The following is an 18,844-nucleotide window of genomic DNA, read 5'->3' on the forward strand; positions in this document are numbered from 1 at the left end:
TCAAAATTTTTCATTTTCAGAAGGTATGAAGGAGACAAAGCACGCCAAAATCTGTGCCCCAATTTCTCCCGAGTACGGCAATGCCTCACATGTGACCAAAAAATACCATTTGGGTGCATGGCAGGACTCAGAAGGGAAGGAGTGATTTTTGGATTTTGCAGCTCAGATTCTGGTGGAATTTTGGTGGGTGCTATGTCGCATTAGCAAGACCCCCCAAGCACCAAGACAGTGGAACCCCCCCACAAGTGACCCCATTTTGCAAACTACACCCCTCAGGGAATTCATCTAGGGGTATAGTGTACATTTCAAACCCCCAGGGGTTTCACCAATTTTGATACAAGTGGGCAGTGAACATGAAAAATTACATTTTTTTACACAAAAATGCAGTTCTGGCTCAAAATTTTTCATTTTCAGAAGGTATGAAGGAGACAAAGCACCCCAAAATCTGTGCCCCAATTTCTCCCGAGTACGGCAATGCCTCACATGTGACCAAAAAATACCAGTTGGGTGCATGGCAGGACTCAGAAGGGAAGGAGTGATTTTTGGATTTTGCAGCACAGATTTTGGTGGAATGAATGGTGGGTGCTATGTTGCACCAATACAGTGGAACCCCCCCACAAGTCACCCCATTTTGCAAAGTACACCCCTCAGGGAATTCATCTAGGGGTATAGTGTACATTTCAAACCCCCAGGGGTTTCACCAATTTTGATACAAGTGGGCAGTGAAAATGAAAAATTACATTTTTTTACACAAAAATGCAGTTCTGGCTCAAAATTTTTCATTTTCAGAAGGAATGAAGGAGACAAAGCACCCCAAAATCTGTGCCCCAATTTCTCCCGAGTACGGCAATGCCTCATGTGTGACCAAAAAGTGGCAGGACTCAGAAGGGAAGGAGTGATATTTGGATTTTGCAGCACAAATTCTGGTGGAATGATGGTGGGTGCTATGTCGCATTAGCAAGACCCCCAAAGCACCAATACAGTGGAACCCCCCCACAAGTGACCCCATTTTGCAAACTACACCCCTCAGGGAATTCATCTAGGGGTATAGTGTACATTTCAAACCCCCAGGGGTTTCACCAATTTTGATACAAGTGGGCAGTGAACATGAAAAATTACATTTTTTTACACAAAAATGCAGTTCTGGCTCAAAATTTTTCATTTTCAGAAGGAATGAAGGAGACAAAGCACCCCAAAATCTGTGCCCCAATTTCTCCCGAGTACGGCAATGCCTCATGTGTGACCAAAAAGTGGCAGGACTCAGAAGGGAAGGAGTGATATTTGGATTTTGCAGCACAAATTCTGGTGGAATGATGGTGGGTGCTATGTCGCATTAGCAAGACCCCCAAAGCACCAATACAGTGGAACCCCCCCACAAGTGACCCCATTTTGCAAACTACACCCCTCAGGGAATTCATCTAGGGGTATAGTGTACATTTCAAACCCCCAGGGGTTTCACCAATTTTGATACAAGTGGGCAGTGAACATGAAAAATTACATTTTTTTACACAAAAATGCAGTTCTGGCTCAAAATTTTTCATTTTCACAAGGAATGAAGGAGAAAAAGCACCCCAAAATCTGTGCCCCAATTTCTCCCAAGTACGGCAATGCCTCACATGTGACCAAAAAATACCAGTTGGGTGCATGGCAGGACTCAGAAGGGAAGGAGTGATTTTTGGATTTTGCGGCTCAGATTCTGGTGGAATGAATGGTGGGTGCTATGTGGCATTAGCAAGACCCCCGAAGCACGGTGAAATTATGAACCTAATATTCCATAGATGTGTGGTATATTTTAAAACACTCCTTTATACATAGGCCGGGTTTGTCGGGGCAAGTGTCACACTGGAAAATAGTTTGCTTTCTTATTCCCTTTTTATAGCAAACTTTGCACCTTTTTTGTGTCCTGCCCTTTTTTCCAGTGGAGGGGATTTCATCAGGAAAATGCTGCCCTGGTACAATACGGGGGCCAGTATTAGAAGTACTGGGGCCCTCTGCCTGCTGGTTCCCAAATATTAGGCCCTTTATGACTTCCTCTTGAAAGTGCATAAATGTCCCCCTCTGGCCGGTAGAACGGAATAGCATGTAAGCGTTATACAGTGCCATCTGGATGATATACACGGCCACCTTCTTGTACCAGATTTTTGTTTTCCGCAGGGCACTGTACGGCTTCAGTACCTGATCTGAAAGATCCACTCCGCCCATGTACCTATTGTAATCCAGGATACAATTAGGTTTGGAGGTGTGGGTACTGGTACCTCGTACAGGGACGGAGGTGGTACTGTCTCCGTGAATTGTTGTCAGTATAAGGACATCCCTCTTGTCCTTATATTTGACCAACAACATATTTTCGTTGCATATTCCCCTGCTTTCACCCCTTCTCATTACTTGGGCAATGTGCGTTTTTGGGAGGCCTCTTTGGTTCTTGCGCACAGTACCGCAAGCTGCTGTACCTCTTGAACCAAGGGCCTTAAACAGGGGGATGCTGGTGTAAAACTTATCCACATAGAGGTGATAACCTTTATCCAGGAAGGGGTGCACTAAATCCCAGACAATTTTCCCACTAACACCTACGAGGGAGGGGGGGCATTCTGGCGGTTCAATTCTTGAATCCTTCCCTTCATAAACCCTAAACCTGTGGGTGTACCCTGAGGTGCTTTCACACAGTTTATACATTTTTATGCCATACCTTGCCCTCTTACTGGGAAGGTACTGGCGGAATTTAACCCTTCCTTTAAAATGTATAAGGGACTCGTCGATACAAATAAATTTTTCAGGGATGTACACCTCTTCAAATTTGGCACTGAAATGATCAATGACCGGCCTGACTTTGAATAGCCGGTCAAAGGTGGGATCATCTCTGGGTGGGCACTGTGCATTATCGGTGTAATGTATAAATTTAAGAATTGTCTCAAAACGAGTCCGGGGCATGGCCATACGGTAAAATGGGGTGCTGTACAGAACATCTGTACTCCAATATTGCCTAATTTCTGGCTTTTTTACTATGCCCATATGAAACACCAGACCCCAAAACGTCATCATCTCTACTGCATCTACAGGGGTCCACCTAGCAAATGATGACGTGGGGTTTTGAGCAATAAACTGCTGGGCATATAAATTAGTTTGGTCCACCATTAAATTTATAAAATCATCAGAGAAAAATAATTTGAAAAAGTCAATTTCTCTGAGACCTGTGGAATCAAATTGGATTCCTGGCATGGCCAAAAACTCAGGAACCTGGGGCTCAAAATTGTCTGGTGGTGGGGTCCATACGAGATCAATTATTGGGGGGGGGGTCTCAGCTGCTCTACGGGGGCGTCTTTGAGGGGGTCCCTCATCACCAGAGGAGGAAGAGGAGCTTAAGACGAATCCTTCAAATTCCCCGCTTCCCTCACTGGCTGTGTCAGAGTCAGAGGCAAGCATGGCATATGCCTCCTCCGCTGAATACATTCTTCTGGATGACTGGGATGACATTTGGGATGACATTTGGGATGACATTTGGAATGCCATTTTTATTTTTGTGTTACTGGTAGTGAAATGTTTCAACACGTGTATAGTGTAGGGGGGGGTACAAACTTTATTTCAACCCGGGGGGTATGTAGTGTGTAGTGTGTATGTAGTGCAGAAAAAAAAAAATACTTTATACCAATAAAAAAAAAAAAAATGAAGGGGTTAAAAATAAAAAAATGAAGGGGTTAAAAATAAAAAATTGAAGGGGTTAAAAAAAAAAAAAAAAGGTCCTGCGCCAAAAATTGAGCACAGATGTTGGTCAGTAACGTCCGTCACTGAACAGCGCTCAAAGGCAACAGGAATTTGATAAAAAAAAAAAAAAAATAGATCAACCCTGTGCCGAAAAAGCTGATCAGTGATGTACGTCACTGATCGGCGCACAGTGGCCACAGGACACCTACAAAATCACAGTGTGTGTAAAAAAAAAATGAAAAAAAGACCCCACAGCACTCACAAAAAAAAAAAAGGTGATCAGTGATGCGACACTGATTACCAGTGAGTGACAGCAGGTGCACAACCTTTGGTGCAACTGACAGTGCAACTGGCAGCAACTGACAGGTATATATAAAAAAAAAAAACCTCTGCGCCCCCAAAAAGTTGCTGATCAGCACAGTTATACTGATCAGCGCAAAAGGGGGGGTAGCAGACACAGAATATACACTCTCTATCACTCTCTGTCACTATCTCTCTCTATCTCTCACTATCTCTCACTATCTATCACTCTAGGACACTGCAGCAGCAGCACTGACAGTTATATGTATAAAAAAAAAACTGCACCCCCAAAAAGGGGGGGTAGCAGACACAAAATATACACTCTCTATCACTCTCTGTCACTATCTCTCTCTATCTCTCTATCTCTCACTATCTATCACTATCTATCACTCTATGACACTGCAGCAGCAGCACTGACAGTTATATATATAAAATAAAACCCCTGCACCCCCAAAAAGGGGGGGTAGCAGACACAAATCTCTCTATCTCTCTACCTCTCACTATCTATCACTATCTATCACTATCTATCACTGTATGACACTGCAGCAGCAGCACTGACAGTTATTTATATATAGAAAACCCCTGCACCCCCAAAAAGGGGGGGTAGCAGACACAAAATATAGCTCTCTCTGTCACTATCTCTCTATCTCTCTCTATCTCTCTCTATCTCTCTCTCTATCTCTCTATCTCTCTATCACACTGCAGCAGCAGCAGGAAGTCACAAGAAGTCAGATCCAGGAAGCATCCAGCACGCTACAAGCAGTGAGCAGGTGATCAGGTAAGGTATTTGCAAGGATCAGGTAAGTATTAGCAAGGATCAGGTCGGTATTCACGGCAGACAGGCACGGTGACCGTTCTGCACGCTATTCCAGACCGGAATGGCGTCTGCAGCGCAGTCACCGTTAGTTTAAATGTCGCGCCTTGGCTGTGATTGGTCCGTGGGTCCCACGGACCAATCACAGCCTTGGGGGCAGGTGGGGTGAGGGTGGGGTGAGGTGTCATCGTCACCGATGACCCCCTCATGCCCCCTGACGCCCGGCGGTGATTGACACCTGTGTTACCGAGCGTCTGATTCGCTGGTAACACAGGAAAACGCTGTGAATGGCTGTTCACACTGAACAGCCAATCACAGCGATCGCCGACGGGGGGGCGGCATCGCAGCCCCCCCTGGGCATGCAGGGACATGTCTGCTGTCAGGGACAGCAGACATCGTCCCTCTGTCACTGCGTCTCGAGACGCAGTGACAGTTTAAAGTCATGACGTACATTTATGCCATGTGTCGGGAAGTACCTCCCGGCCATGACGTAAATGTACGTCAAATGTCGGGAAGGGGTTAAAAATCATTTAATACCATTCAAACATTCAACCCGTTTAACCCCCAAGGGACACGTTTCAAGCCATTGAAATAGAGCCATTCACACTGCCTAAAAAACGGCTTTAAAACGTGTAGGACTCTGCTTTTTAACCGTGTTGAAATACCGGTTATCTTTAACCGGTAAATCAACTTTGGCACTTTCACATTGCAGCCTTAAACGTTTTAAAATGGGAAAAAACGGCAATATACCGTTTTAAAAGTGCAATGTGAAAGGGGTATAATAGGGGAGACAAGAAAAAACAGAGCAACGTGCAATGATATCCACCGGCCCACAGGAGCGGATTTAGGGGTCATGGTGCCCCCCTTGGGCGCAACAGTAACGGCTGCCCCACTCTGTCTAATTCTATTATTAATTAGATTTAACCCTTTGAGTGGCAACATCTTTGTGAGAGATGGGCAACATATCGGCCAGCGTCGCTCACATTTGTTATATAAATTCAAATAAAAAAAATGTTGTGCAAAAAAAAGATTATTTTTCCTATATAAAGGTAAGCATTAAAGGTCATTATGATGGATAGAAATGTTTTCTTGGCAATATCAACACCTATTTTGACAAATTCACTTGAATCATGAATGCCAATTAAAAAAACAAAACAACTATAGCATTTTGTTTAAATTTTAATTATGTATGCATATTCACTAAGCAGGATTTACACTCCATTCAAGACGCCATAGGGTTCAGTACAGTGGAAATACTTTGCAGTTACCGGTAATCCCAGGCTGACAGTATTAAGCATCCCAGTGCCATACCCGCCTCCCCGCAATCGCCGTACCTAGGCACGTGCAACAGTGCTCTAATGGGAAATTCACCACGGCCTTCTCAGGGGGTGTACACTCAGCCTAGATCTCAATGACAACATTTCTGTAGATGTGCTCATGCAGCAGGACAGGGCAATTATCACAATGCACAATATATTTTCCATCAGTGGCGGAACTAGAAATGTTGTGCCCCCCTGGCAAAAAATATTTCTGTCGCCCACCCAATACATTTTTTATAATTGTTTTTCTTAAATGCTTGTTGTCAGGAGCTTCATGCTCATTGCCAGGGGTTGCATGCTCATATATATCCCCAATTGGTAACTTCCAGTTAGCGATATACACTAGCCAGTAGGACCTCTAGCATCTCCCTCCTCCAAGGCGGCGGCCATTTTTATAGGGACATTTTCAGCTGATTCCATACAGACAGCAAGATCCATTGGAATCTGCAGAGACCATGTGCCCCCCCCCCCCCCCCCCCACAGTGCCAGCTCCCATACACCACCGCTTGGGCTGCACTGTCATTGTTACCCCATTGATTTCCACGGACAGTAAACACAAAAAAACTCCCAATATCAAACTGATCTTCTTCCAGCAGCATTCACACAATGACGTTCGTCCACACAATATACCCACAGCCCCATATTGCATTCTACCTTTGGGAGCATTTGTAGGTTATGTGTATTACTGTAAATGTAGGTTATTACAGGATGTGAATGGATTAAACATAATTTGTTTGGGTGGAGGGCACACTGCACGTTATTTATGGCATTGTACTTTTAAAATTACTGCGTCATTTCAAGAACGTATAGCCAGAACATATGGAAAATGGGCAGTTATGCCGCAATAACTGACTGATTTGTGCGAATTTTCACCACAAAATCACCCGTCCGTTATTTAAAGTACATACGTAGAAAATATTGTGAAATAAAAGACAATCCCCGCAGCTATTTCCAACTGGGGAAATAGCGGAGGGCGCCTATTCAATGCGGTCTTGCCCGTCCGAATAGAAGAGGCAGATCGACAGAAAGGGCCCGACTGTAAAAGCTGCCAGGCCCTTTTGTTGATAACAGCGGGGAATTGTCCCAATCACGGCCGAACCTCAACAATCCACGGCCAATTACGCGGACATGCCCCCTTTTTGCCGATCGGGAAAAGGATGCCGCTGGTGCACTCCCAAAAAACGGTGGCATGCAAATGACTCAACTTGCAAACAACCAGCGATGGCTAGCCATCACTGGCTGTGTTCGCACGGACGGCTTGCGCTGTTCGATAATTGCTCGGGCTGCGAATTCCCATCCGAACGATCGGGTCTGATTCAAGCGCCGCCACATATCTCAGAAAATCGAAAATATCTCAGAAAATCGAGATCTGTTTCTTCCGATCACAGTTTAAGTTCCAATGGGGGCGGCGGTGATGCAAAACTGCAACCAGTTCTGAATCAGACCCATAATGTATTACAGCTAGTGGTACGTTCTCCAGAAATCTGAATGGACACGAATTGTGAGGGTCCGAATTGAACCAAAATCCGGTCTAGTTCTCTGGAGGAGATGTGATCCAAAACTAACCCTAGATTGGATCTTCCCACAGTTTAGAATTCAGATATTTTACGGAACCAAAAACCAGAGGCCATGGTAAAGAGAATTTCAGTACTGCATACAAGCAGTAGTGAATTTCCATCTGGCTTTTTGGAGGAATACTGTATGCAGGAGATGTCTCAGTCGAAGAGAAGCCTCCTGCATGTAGCTGAATACAACATCATGACCATTGGTCGAGATGTTCCAAGCAGAAGGCCAGATGAGTAAGCCTCAGCTTGCGCAGCTGGCCAGCTTAAATGGGGACTGCGAGGCCAGACGGTCTACATGGTGATACACAGACCCTTGTCTCTATTCTCCTACAAAAAGGGGATGACACATCCCCATATCTAGGAACCTGGACCTCCCTCGGCCTCCTTCCTACTCTCTCAACACCACCGCCTGCCATCCAGGCAGCGACAGTGGGGAACTCTGTACAGAGCGGATCTCTTCCAGACGATACTTGAGAATTGCGTTACCCATCAGGTCCCGAATCTGAACCAAAACACCCCAGGGTTGTCTACAAAAACCAAAACATGATAACGAGCTAGAACCACAACTCTGGGGCTGCGCACATCTCTCGTTACAGCATACAGCCTCTGACCCGAGCTGCACAATAAGCTTGAATACAAACGAGTACAGGATGACAGTTGCATTTCAATTATTGAAGTATTACGCAGTATCGAAATACAGTTAATAATCTTCTCTGCTGACTGATACATTGTATGTGATTGGTCTTTGCAAAATGCCTTTTTGTTAACCCTTCAATTACCAGAGTCTACGGCAGCCCCACATGCTCAGATACTGAACTGGTAGGAAATAGACAAAATCAGCATTTCTGCGGTACATACCTGTCCAGTCTCCCACTACCTTGATGTGGACGGAGAACGTAGCTTTGGTCTCTGAGGGGCACTAAAAAGTGAATACACTCAAATCAACGTTACGTAACAACGGAGTCATTTCGTGTTAAAATAAATCAAACTTATATAAGCAAAATACAACATCCAAATTATTTTAAAAACTCCATGCTTGTGTATAGGGAACAGCCATGATGATCTGTCTGCCAAAACACCCCCTAATCCTTTGAGTGCAAATCGATTTGCATACGATGCGATTTAGCACATCCCCCACAATTCACGTCAGCCCGAAGCACGGTGAGCCCCGCAAGGGAACGCAGTACGCGTCCTTCCGACCTGTTCATACCCCCACTATCCGCGTCGGCATGGAGTTGACTATATGAAGTGTGGCGAACGCAACGAGCCAACGAGCCCAAAGCGTGGCGAGCACCGCGAGGGGGCGTGGAAAATAAGCCCGAAGCGCGGCAAGCGAAGCGAGCCCCGCGAGGGGACGTGGAATGCACGTCAAGTAATACATGTAATACAAGTCAAGTAATCCGCTGCGCTCAGCCTTGTTTTTCCGCATCTACTCGCCACATTTCGGGATCGGTGGCTCGCTGCGTTCGCCACACTTTATAAAATCAACTCCACGCCGACGTGGATAGTGGGGGTATGAACAGGTTGAGAGGACACGTACTGCGTCCGCTCACAACGCTTCGGGCTGATCGTATGCAAATCATATGATGCGATCCGCAGGCAGTGCCGCCTTGAAACTACACAAGTACCAAAAAAAGATTATATTTCCTATATAAGGTAAATTATAGGTCTATATTATGATCAATAAATATGTTTATTTGGTCATTTTTTTTTACACAACATTTTTCTATTTGAATTTATATCACAAATGTGAGCGGCGCTGGCATTTTTACACAGAGATGTCGGCACTAAGAGGGTTAAAGTAAAGACCAGGGTATGTACGATAGATTTTCCCTGAAATATGGAAGCGTGCAATAAACAACTCCTGAAATTTAGTTTCGTATTACACAGAACTGCTTAGGTTCGGACATCAGAGAGTTGTTTGAAACCATATGTACAATATTAAAATACTCAAACCTTTCACTTCCCCTTTAAAACAGAGATTACAGGTAAATCAAAGACACGATTATTTGTACGCACAGCAGGCGATGCAAGGTATTTAGTAACACAGATGCAGTATTGACTGAAGCAGTAACCATAGCAACCAAACAGCTATGCACTTTAACAGGTCGAGTTCTAGTCATGGAAGCAAGGATCTCATTGGCTGCTAGGGGTCACTGAGCTTGTGTTAATAATTCTCCTTGTTTTCTAGGATCAGATAGAATATAAATGAATAGTACATAGCTTAGAGGATTTGTGAGGGGCGACAGGATGCTCAACTCAGCTCCTACCTAGTTCCGGCACTGGGTAGAGTATTACTGGCTATGGATCGGAGCAAGCTAAAGCATACTTTTTTACAAGCACCAAGCACTTCAGGGGTAGCGGGTAAGCCATACTTATGTCCGCAGCAAGATAGAGGTTGTGTATTGCTCAGGCTGGGACATGACCGAAAATCCTCTTAATGTAAATTATACCTAAAATAGTTATATACAGTAGTTCGGCCCATATAAAATGTATAGCGACAGTTCAGCCTTAAACCATCAGTGTACAGGTGAAAGGCAACCATATTATTGTAGCACACATTCTTAGTAGTGTTCCTTCATAACGGAGAGTCATGATGTCATCACTGTGTTGTACCGGTCCGACCTTGGGGAGATTTTTTTGATTCTTCAGGGAGTCAGGGAGATCACCAGTATATCGGGAAGTCTCCCCGATATTCAGGGAGATTCGGCAAGCGTATAAGCAAGTATGCAGTTACATACGAATCTTTGTCCCTTTTCAATATACTGTATCACCAATAACCTGGTATACTACGGGGTCACACTGGGTGCTACTTTAGCCTACAAATGAGTCTCCCAGACATGTTGGTAGTGTGCAGAGGACCCGGGCCCATCCAACAAGTCTGGGCAACTATTCCAGGGAAGCGGTTGAAAAGTAGACAGCCAATAGGTCGACACAAAAAAGGTTGATACGCACTAGGGCAACATTAAGAAAAGGCTGACGTGACAATGGTCGACATCATTTTTCAAACATTATTCCATTTTTGGGACTTTTTCATACTTTACCATTTCCAGTTGTAGTCCACGTGGATGGTAAAGTGTGCCGACCAAGTGTCAGCAGGTGTCGGCTGTGACATGAAAAAAACGACCTGAAAACTCATGTTGAGCTTTTCATGTGTTGAAATTTTCCCACGTCGACATTTTGCTTGTGTTGAACTTTTGGACCTGCCGACCTAATGCATGTCAACCTTTTGTCTGTGTTGACTTTTTGTTGTTGACCTATGGACTGTCTACATAGACAATGTAGACCTTCCAAGCCACACCCATTATCCCCCCTCTCCCTATGTCCCAGTGTGCATAAAGAGGGGGGACTTTCACATTCCTACTCCATGCTAATGTAATGGTGGTGATATGTATCTCCATTGCCGCCTTCATCTTCCTATTGGTCGATGCAGCGAAGTGACTAACCAATGGCAGTAGTACGGTCTGGTGAAGAGATAAAGTGGAGATATAGGGCCAGATACTCTAAGCTTCAAAAGTGATAAAATGGAGAGTGATAAACAGCCAGCCAATCAGCTCCTACCTGCCATGTCACAGGCTGTGTTTGAAAAATGTCAGACAGGAGCTGATTGGCTGGCTGTTTATCACTCTCCATTTTATCACTTTTGAAGCTTAGAGAATCTGGCCCAAAGAGTGGTATTTAATGCCAACGGCAAGGGGTTTTGTACGTTCCTTGCCAAAAATAAGCCATCCACTTAAATGGCGAGGTTTGCCGCAAATGCAGCAAGTCAGACGTATTTTGTGGCAAGCCTCGCCATTTTAATGTCCCCACTCGCCGTTTCCACCTCGCCTCAGGGATAAGGCGAGGAGGCAAATGGCGAGTGAACCAGATTCATTGAATACCCTGACAGCAAGCTATCGGCTCTTCAGGTCATTGAATACGGCTCAAAGTGGAGATAAAGTCGAAGGTGATAAGGCACCAGCCCATCAGCTGTGTTTGAAAAATTTAAGTTAAGAGTTAATTGGCTGGTGTGTTATCTCCTCCCACTTTATCTCCTCTCCAAGCTTAATACATCTGCCCCATTCCTCCAAGAGCTACTGCAACACATTTACACAGCTACTGTACAATACGGACACAAATCTAATAAAAATAAATATGAGATAAAGTTTGGCAATGAAAAAAAAAATCTAGACTTCTGCTTTCATTGGTCCGTTTGGAAATCAAATATCGAAATACGTGTTTGCAGTACAAATCTGCTATTTGTTTGCCCATTATTAAAGAAAAACAAAAATTAAATAAACACCGATTACAGTGCAGCATCTGACCGGAAACTAATAAAATTCTCTTCAGCATCTGCAGATCTCTGCGTAATTCTTTTTTAATGAGGAGAAATATTTGATATGTACAACATGTATTTCTGATGGGGGGGCGCAGACTAATCTTAAGCAGGAGACATCTGAAATGGCAGTTTCTCCATCTCTAAAAGGAAACACGGACAGAATATATATCAAGTAGCTTTTAAATCAAGGCCTCTTGCAATTAGCGTGTGTTTGATTATGCAAATTGCCTAGGAACCGAACAGCAGCTGTTTGCATTTATATATCAGATCGCTCATTTTTTTTAGTGACTTTTAGTACCACTTCGACCGGGATATTTATAGCACTGGATCGGGTGACCCACCCTGTAGAAGTCATCAAGACCGAAAATGCAATGTTCTATATATTCAGTGGCCATTCTAGCACCATGCAACTTCTAGCACAGGTCTAGTCTGTATAGCAGTGCTGAAATACAGACCAAACTGTGCTAGAGCACCACAGCAGAGAGCAAAACCCCAGGCAGGGAAGAAAAAACTGAGTGGATTTTGGAAGTTGCAGGGTGCTAGAATGAATGTCATTATTCGACCATATTTGGAAACTGAAGTGTACAGATGTGTCCTGTTATACAGTCTCTCAATTCACACCAAATAGCCCCCTCTCGTTGCACAGGTCCTGGACGACTCGGTCCAAGCAATATTGAAAGTAACCTAATCATCGCGGATCGTCTCAGTCGGGCCAGGAGTCCTGTGCTGTATGGTGTAAAGATGCCAGGTGTATGAGGGCACTTCTATAGGAGCATAAGTACACAGTGCTGCGTGTTTTGTAGCACATTGGCATAATAAGAGCCTGGTTGTGGGTACACACCAGAACGATGCAGATCATAAGACAATCGTACGATCGGAACACAATCTGTATACGATCTGAATCCAATCAGGACCTGTACCCAGCTGAATGGTCGTTTCCAGATCCTACCTGCTAACATGCCCACTTTACATACAATCGGTTGAGGATTGTATCGAAATTGGGTGTTTTGGGGCCAAATCGTTCTGGTGTGCACCCTACATTACACTCAGTGTGGCTGTACATGCGGGCAGCCACAGAAGCCTGTATTGCTACCTTGTGTTAAGGCCAGCAACCGTTCAACTGCCACGGTCATAATTATTATAAGAATCAGCTCCTGGATCATTAAATATAACGCAGCTCTGCTCAAAAATAATTAATACCCCTTTTAGACAGGGCTTTATCTCCTGGTTTTGGCTTTTTGGCTTGTATGAAAGGAACAGACCCAGGTGGACTGTCCTGGATCTGTCACCTATCAATAGAGCAGGGTTATTCCCGGTACTTGCAACCTGTGCCCGCGGCCGGGTTAATAGCTGAATGGTGCCACCTAGGTTTTTAGAATCGGGTCAAGGAGCTGATTGGCCATGTAGGGCTGTCTGGGCTGCTGACATCATCTGCACACAGCATTTGGGAGAGCAAATGTACAGATTGTGGGAGGTATGATAACTGGTGCACGGCCTAGTTTGTCCTGCTTTCGGTATAAAATCCTGAGGTCTTCAGTATAGATAGATGGAATTAGTATCCTCAGCCATCTGGAAGAAGCACTATCCCATGAGGCCCAGAGAAACCAAAAGAAGCACAGCTCCCAGGATAAAGCCAAACCTCAAGTAGGACCAGAGATATAAGGAAGATAAAAAAAACCAGAAGGATCAGAAGCTCCAGGTGGAATGTAGCCACAATGGGTGTGGTATGATTCATCGATAGTCGGGATCCCGACAGTCATTAACCCGACGTCGGGATCCCGACTGCCTGGTCTCAGACTGCGTGGCCAGCACAACAAAGCCCCTTGCGGGCTCGCTGCGCTCGCCACCTATTTTATTCTCCCTCTATGGGGGTCGTGGACCCGCACGAGGGAAAATAGCCGACGGCCGTCGGGAACCCGGGCGTCTGTGTTTTAACAGTCGGGATCCCAACGTCGGGTTAATGACTGTCGGGATCCCGACTGTCGGGACCCCGTCCGGCACCCGCCACGGGTGTGGTATGATTCACCGACAGTCACAATGAGAAGCAAAGACACCAAAAAGAGTACAGCACTAAGGAGGACCAGGAGGAATGTAGCCATAAGGAGAACCAAAGACACCAGGAAGAGTAGAGTCTGCAGGAGGAATGGTCAGTAGCCACCAGGAAACCAAAGACACCAGGAAGAGTGAAGCCCAAAGAGGACAAGAGAAACTTGAGGAATATAGTCACAATGAGAACCAAAAATACCAGGAGGACCAGAAGCACCAGGAGCAATGTAGCCACAAGGAGAACCAAAGATACCAGGAAGAGTGCAGCCCCGAGGAGGACCAGAGGCACCAGGAGGAATGTAGACACAAGGAGACCCAAAGATACCAGGAAGAGTGCAGCCCCGAGGAGGACCAGAGGCACCAGGAGGAATGTAGCCACAAGGAGAACCAAAGATACCAGGAAGAGTGCAGCACCTGAGGAGGACCAGAGGCACCAGGAGCAATGTAGCCACAAGGAGAACCAAAGATACCAGGAAGAGTGCAGCCCCGTGGAGGACCAGAGGCACCAGAAGGAATGTAGCCACAAGGAGAACCAAAGATACCAGGAAGAGTGCAGCACCCTGAGAAGGACCAGATGCACCAGGAGGAATGTAACCACAAGGAAAACCAAAGCCACCTGGAAGAGGGCAGCACCCAAGGAGGACCAGAGGCACCAGGAGGAATGTAGCCACAAGGAGAACCAAAGCCACCAGGGAGAGTGCAGCACCCGAGGAGGACCAGAGGCACCAGGAGGAATGTAGCCACAAAGAGGACCAAAGACACCAGGAAGAGTGCAGCCCTGAGGAGAACCAGAGGCACCAGGAGGAATGTAGCCACAAGGAGAACCAAAGCCACCAGGGAGAGAGCAGCACCCGAGGAGGACCAGAGGCACCAGGAGGAATGTAGCCACAAAGAGGACCAAAGACACCAGGAAGAGTGCAGCCCTGAGGAGAACCAGAGGCACCAGGAGGAATGTAGCAACAAGGAGAACCAAAGCCACCAGGAAGAGTGCAGTGCCCGAGGAGGACCAGAGGCACCAGGAGGAATGTAGCCAAAAGGAGGACCAAAGACTCCAGGAAGAGTGCAGCCCCGAGGAGAACCAGAGGCACCAGGAGGAATGTAGCCACAAGGAGAACCGAAGACACCAGGAAGAGTGCAGCACCCAAGGAGGACCAGGGCACCAGGAGGAATGTAGCCAACAAGGAGAACCGAAGACACCAGGAAGAGTGCAGCCCCGAGGACCGAGGGGGACCAGAGGCACCAGGAGGAATGTAGACACAAGGAGGACCAAAGACACCAGGAAGAGTGCAGCCCCGAGGAGGACCAGAGGCACCAGGAGGAATGTAGCCCCAAGGAGAACCAAAGATACCAGGAAGAGTGCAGCCCCGAGGGGGACCAGAGGCACCAGGAGGAATACAGCTGCCAGGTACAATTCACACAGTTGTGAACAGAAAGATGCGGTTTGTAGCTGTTGCATACTGTATACTGCATAACAGATTTCTCTTTATCATCCAGTTAAAGTGCAAATTCACATCACATACAGACACCAGAACAAAAAAAAGAAGAAAACAAAGAACTAAATAAGAGTCACCACACAATATCCAATCATAAAGCAAATACCAGGAGGACCAGGAGGACCGAAGACACCAGGAAGAGTGCAGCCCGAGGACCGAGGGGGACCAGAGGCAACAGGAGGAATGTAGACACAAGGAGGACCAAAGACACCAGGAAGAGTGCAGCCCTGAGGAGGACCAGAGGCACCAGGAGGAATGTAGCCACAAGGAGAACCAAAGATACCAGGAAGAGTGCAGCACCCGAGGAGGACCAAAGGCACCAGGAGGAATGTAGCCACAAGGAGAACCGAAGACACCAGGAAGAGTGCAGCCCTGAGGACTGAGGGGGACCAGAGGCACCAGGAGGAATGTAGACACAAGGAGAACCAAAGATACCAGGAAGAGTGCAGCCCTGAGGGGGACCAGAGGCACCAGGAGGAATGTAGCCACAAGGAGAACCAAAGATACCAGGAAGAGTGCAGCACCCGAGGAGGACCAAAGGCACCAGGAGGAATGTAGCCACAAGGAGAACCGAAGACACCAGGAAGAGTGCAGCCCTGAGGAGGACCAGAGGCACCAGGAGGAATGTAGCCACAAGGAGAACAGAAGACACCAGGAAGAGTGCAGCCCCGAGGAGGACCAGAGGCACCAGGAGGAATATAGACACAAGGAGGACCAAAGACACCAGGAAGAGTGCAGCCCCGAGGAGGACCAGAGGCAACAGGAGGAATGTAGCCACAAGGAGAACCGAAGACACCAGGAAGAGTGCAGCCCTGAGGAGGACCAGAGGCACCAGGAGGAATGTAGCCACAAGGAGAACCAAAGCCACCAGGAAGAGTGCAGCACCCGAGGAGGACCAAAGGCACCAGGAGGAATGTAGCCACAAGGAGAACCGAAGACACCAGGAAGAGTGCAGCCCTGAGAAGGACCAGAGGCACCAGGAGGAATGTAGCCACAAGGAGAACCAAAGACACCAGGAAGAGTGCAGCCCAGAGGAGGACCAGAGGCACTAGAAGGAATACAGCTGCCAGGTACAATTCACACAGTTGTGAACAGAAAGATGCGGTTTGTAGCTGTTGCATACTTTATATTGCATAAAAGATTTCTCTTTATCATCCAGTTAAAGTGCAAATTCACATCACATACAGACACCAGAACAAAAAAAAGAAGAAAACAAAGAACTAAATAAGAGTCACCACACAGTATCCAATCATAAAGCAAATACCAAGAGGACCAGGAGGACCGAAGACACCAGGAAGAGTGCAGCCCCGAGGACCGAGCGGGACCAGAGGCACCAGGAGGAATGTAGACACAAGGAGGACCAAAGACACCAGGAAGAGTGCAGCCCTGAGGAGGACCAGAGGCACCAGGAGGAATGTAGCCACAAGGAGAACCAAAGATACCAGGAAGAGTGCAGCACCCGAGGAGGACCAAAGGCACCAGGAGGAATGTAGCCACAAGGAGAACCGAAGACACCAGGAAGAGTGCAGCCCTGAGGACCGAGGGGGACCAGAGGCACCAGGAGGAATGTAGACACAAGGAGAACCAAAGATACCAGGAAGAGTGCAGCCCTAAGGGGGACCAGAGGCACCAGGAGGAATGTAGCCACAAGGAGAACCAAAGATACCAGGAAGAGTGCAGCACCCGAGGAGGATCAAAGACACCAGGAGGAATGTAGCCACAAGGAGAACCGAAGACACCAGGAAGAGTGCAGCCCTGAGGAGGACCAGAGGCACCAGGAGGAATGTAGCCACAAGGAGGACCAAAGACTCCAGGAAGAGTGCAGCCCCGAGGAGGACCAGAGGCACCAGGAGGAATGTAGCCACAAGGAGAACCGAAGACACCAGGAAGAGTGCAGCCCTGAGGAGGACCAAAGGCACCAGGAGGAATGTAGCCACAAGGAGAACCGAAGACACCAGGAAGAGTGCAGCCCTGAGGAGGACCAGAGGCACCAGGAGGAATGTAGCCACAAGGAGAACCGAAGACACCAGGAAGAGTGCAGCCCCGAGGAGGACCAGAGGCACCAGGAGGAATGTAGCCACAAGGAGAACCAAAGATACCAGGAAGAGTGCAGCACCCGAGGAGGATCAAAGACACCAGGAGGAATGTAGCCACAAGGAGAACCGAAGACACCAGGAAGAGTGCAGCCCCGAGGAGGACCAGAGGCACCAGGAGGAATATAGCCACAAGGAGGACCAAAGACTCCAGGAAGAGTGCAGCCCCGAGGAGGACCAGAGGCACCAGGAGGAATGTAGCCACAAGGAGAACCGAAGACACCAGGAAGAGTGCAGCCCTGAGGAGGACCAAAGGCACCAGGAGGAATGTAGCCACAAGGAGAACCGAAGACACCAGGAAGAGTGCAGCCCTGAGGAGGACCAGAGGCACCAGGAGGAATGTAGCCACAAGGAGAACCGAAGACACCAGGAAGAGTGCAGCCCCGAGGAGGACCAGAGGCACCAGGAGGAATGTAGCCACAAGGAGAACCAAAGCCACCCGGAAGAGTGCAGCACCCGAGGAGGACCAAAGGCACCAGGAGGAATGTAGCCACAAGGAGAACCGAAGACACCAGGAAGAGTGCAGCCCTGAGGACTGAGGGGGACCAGAGGCACCAGGAGGAATGTAGACACAAGGAGAACCAAAGATACCAGGAAGAGTGCAGCCCTGAGGGGGACCAGAGGCACCAGGAGGAATGTAGCCACAAGGAGAACCAAAGATACCAGGAAGAGTGCAGCACCCGAGGAGGACCAAAGGCACCAGGAGGAATGTAGCCACAAGGAGAACCGAAGACACCAGGAAGAGTGCAGCCCCGAGGAGGACCAGAGGCACCAGGAGGAATGTAGCCACAAGGAGAACCAAAGATACCAGGAAGAGTGCAGCACCCGAGGAGGACCAAAGGCACCAGGAGGAATGTAGCCACAAGGAGAACCGAAGACACCAGGAAGAGTGCAGCCCTGAGGACTGAGGGGGACCAGAGGCACCAGGAGGAATGTAGACACAAGGAGAACCAAAGATACCAGGAAGAGTGCAGCCCTGAGGGGGACCAGAGGCACCAGGAGGAATGTAGCCACAAGGAGAACCAAAGATACCAGGAAGAGTGCAGCACCCGAGGAGGACCAAAGGCACCAGGAGGAATGTAGCCACAAGGAGAACCGAAGACACCAGGAAGAGTGCAGCCCTGAGGAGGACCAGAGGCACCAGGAGGAATGTAGCCACAAGGAGAACCGAAGACACCAGGAAGAGTGCAGCCCCGA

At 47.5% G+C, this 18,844-nt stretch overlaps 1 protein-coding gene across 1 annotated transcript in view; it reads right to left on the reverse strand.

The window, feature by feature from the left end:
- Positions 1-18,844, reverse strand: part of NOX4 (NADPH oxidase 4) — a 193,541-nt gene that overhangs the window by 99,595 nt on the left and 75,102 nt on the right. The window contains exon 12 of the mRNA XM_083170172.1: positions 8,556-8,616. Coding sequence (XP_083026298.1) covers positions 8,556-8,616 — 61 coding nt within the window. The remainder of the gene's footprint in view (positions 1-8,555; positions 8,617-18,844) is intronic.

The sequence above is a fragment of the Crinia signifera genome, chromosome 2, assembly GCF_055691185.1.
Source record: "Crinia signifera chromosome 2, ASM5569118v1, whole genome shotgun sequence".
In the NCBI taxonomy this organism is placed as follows: domain Eukaryota; kingdom Metazoa; phylum Chordata; class Amphibia; order Anura; family Myobatrachidae; genus Crinia; species Crinia signifera.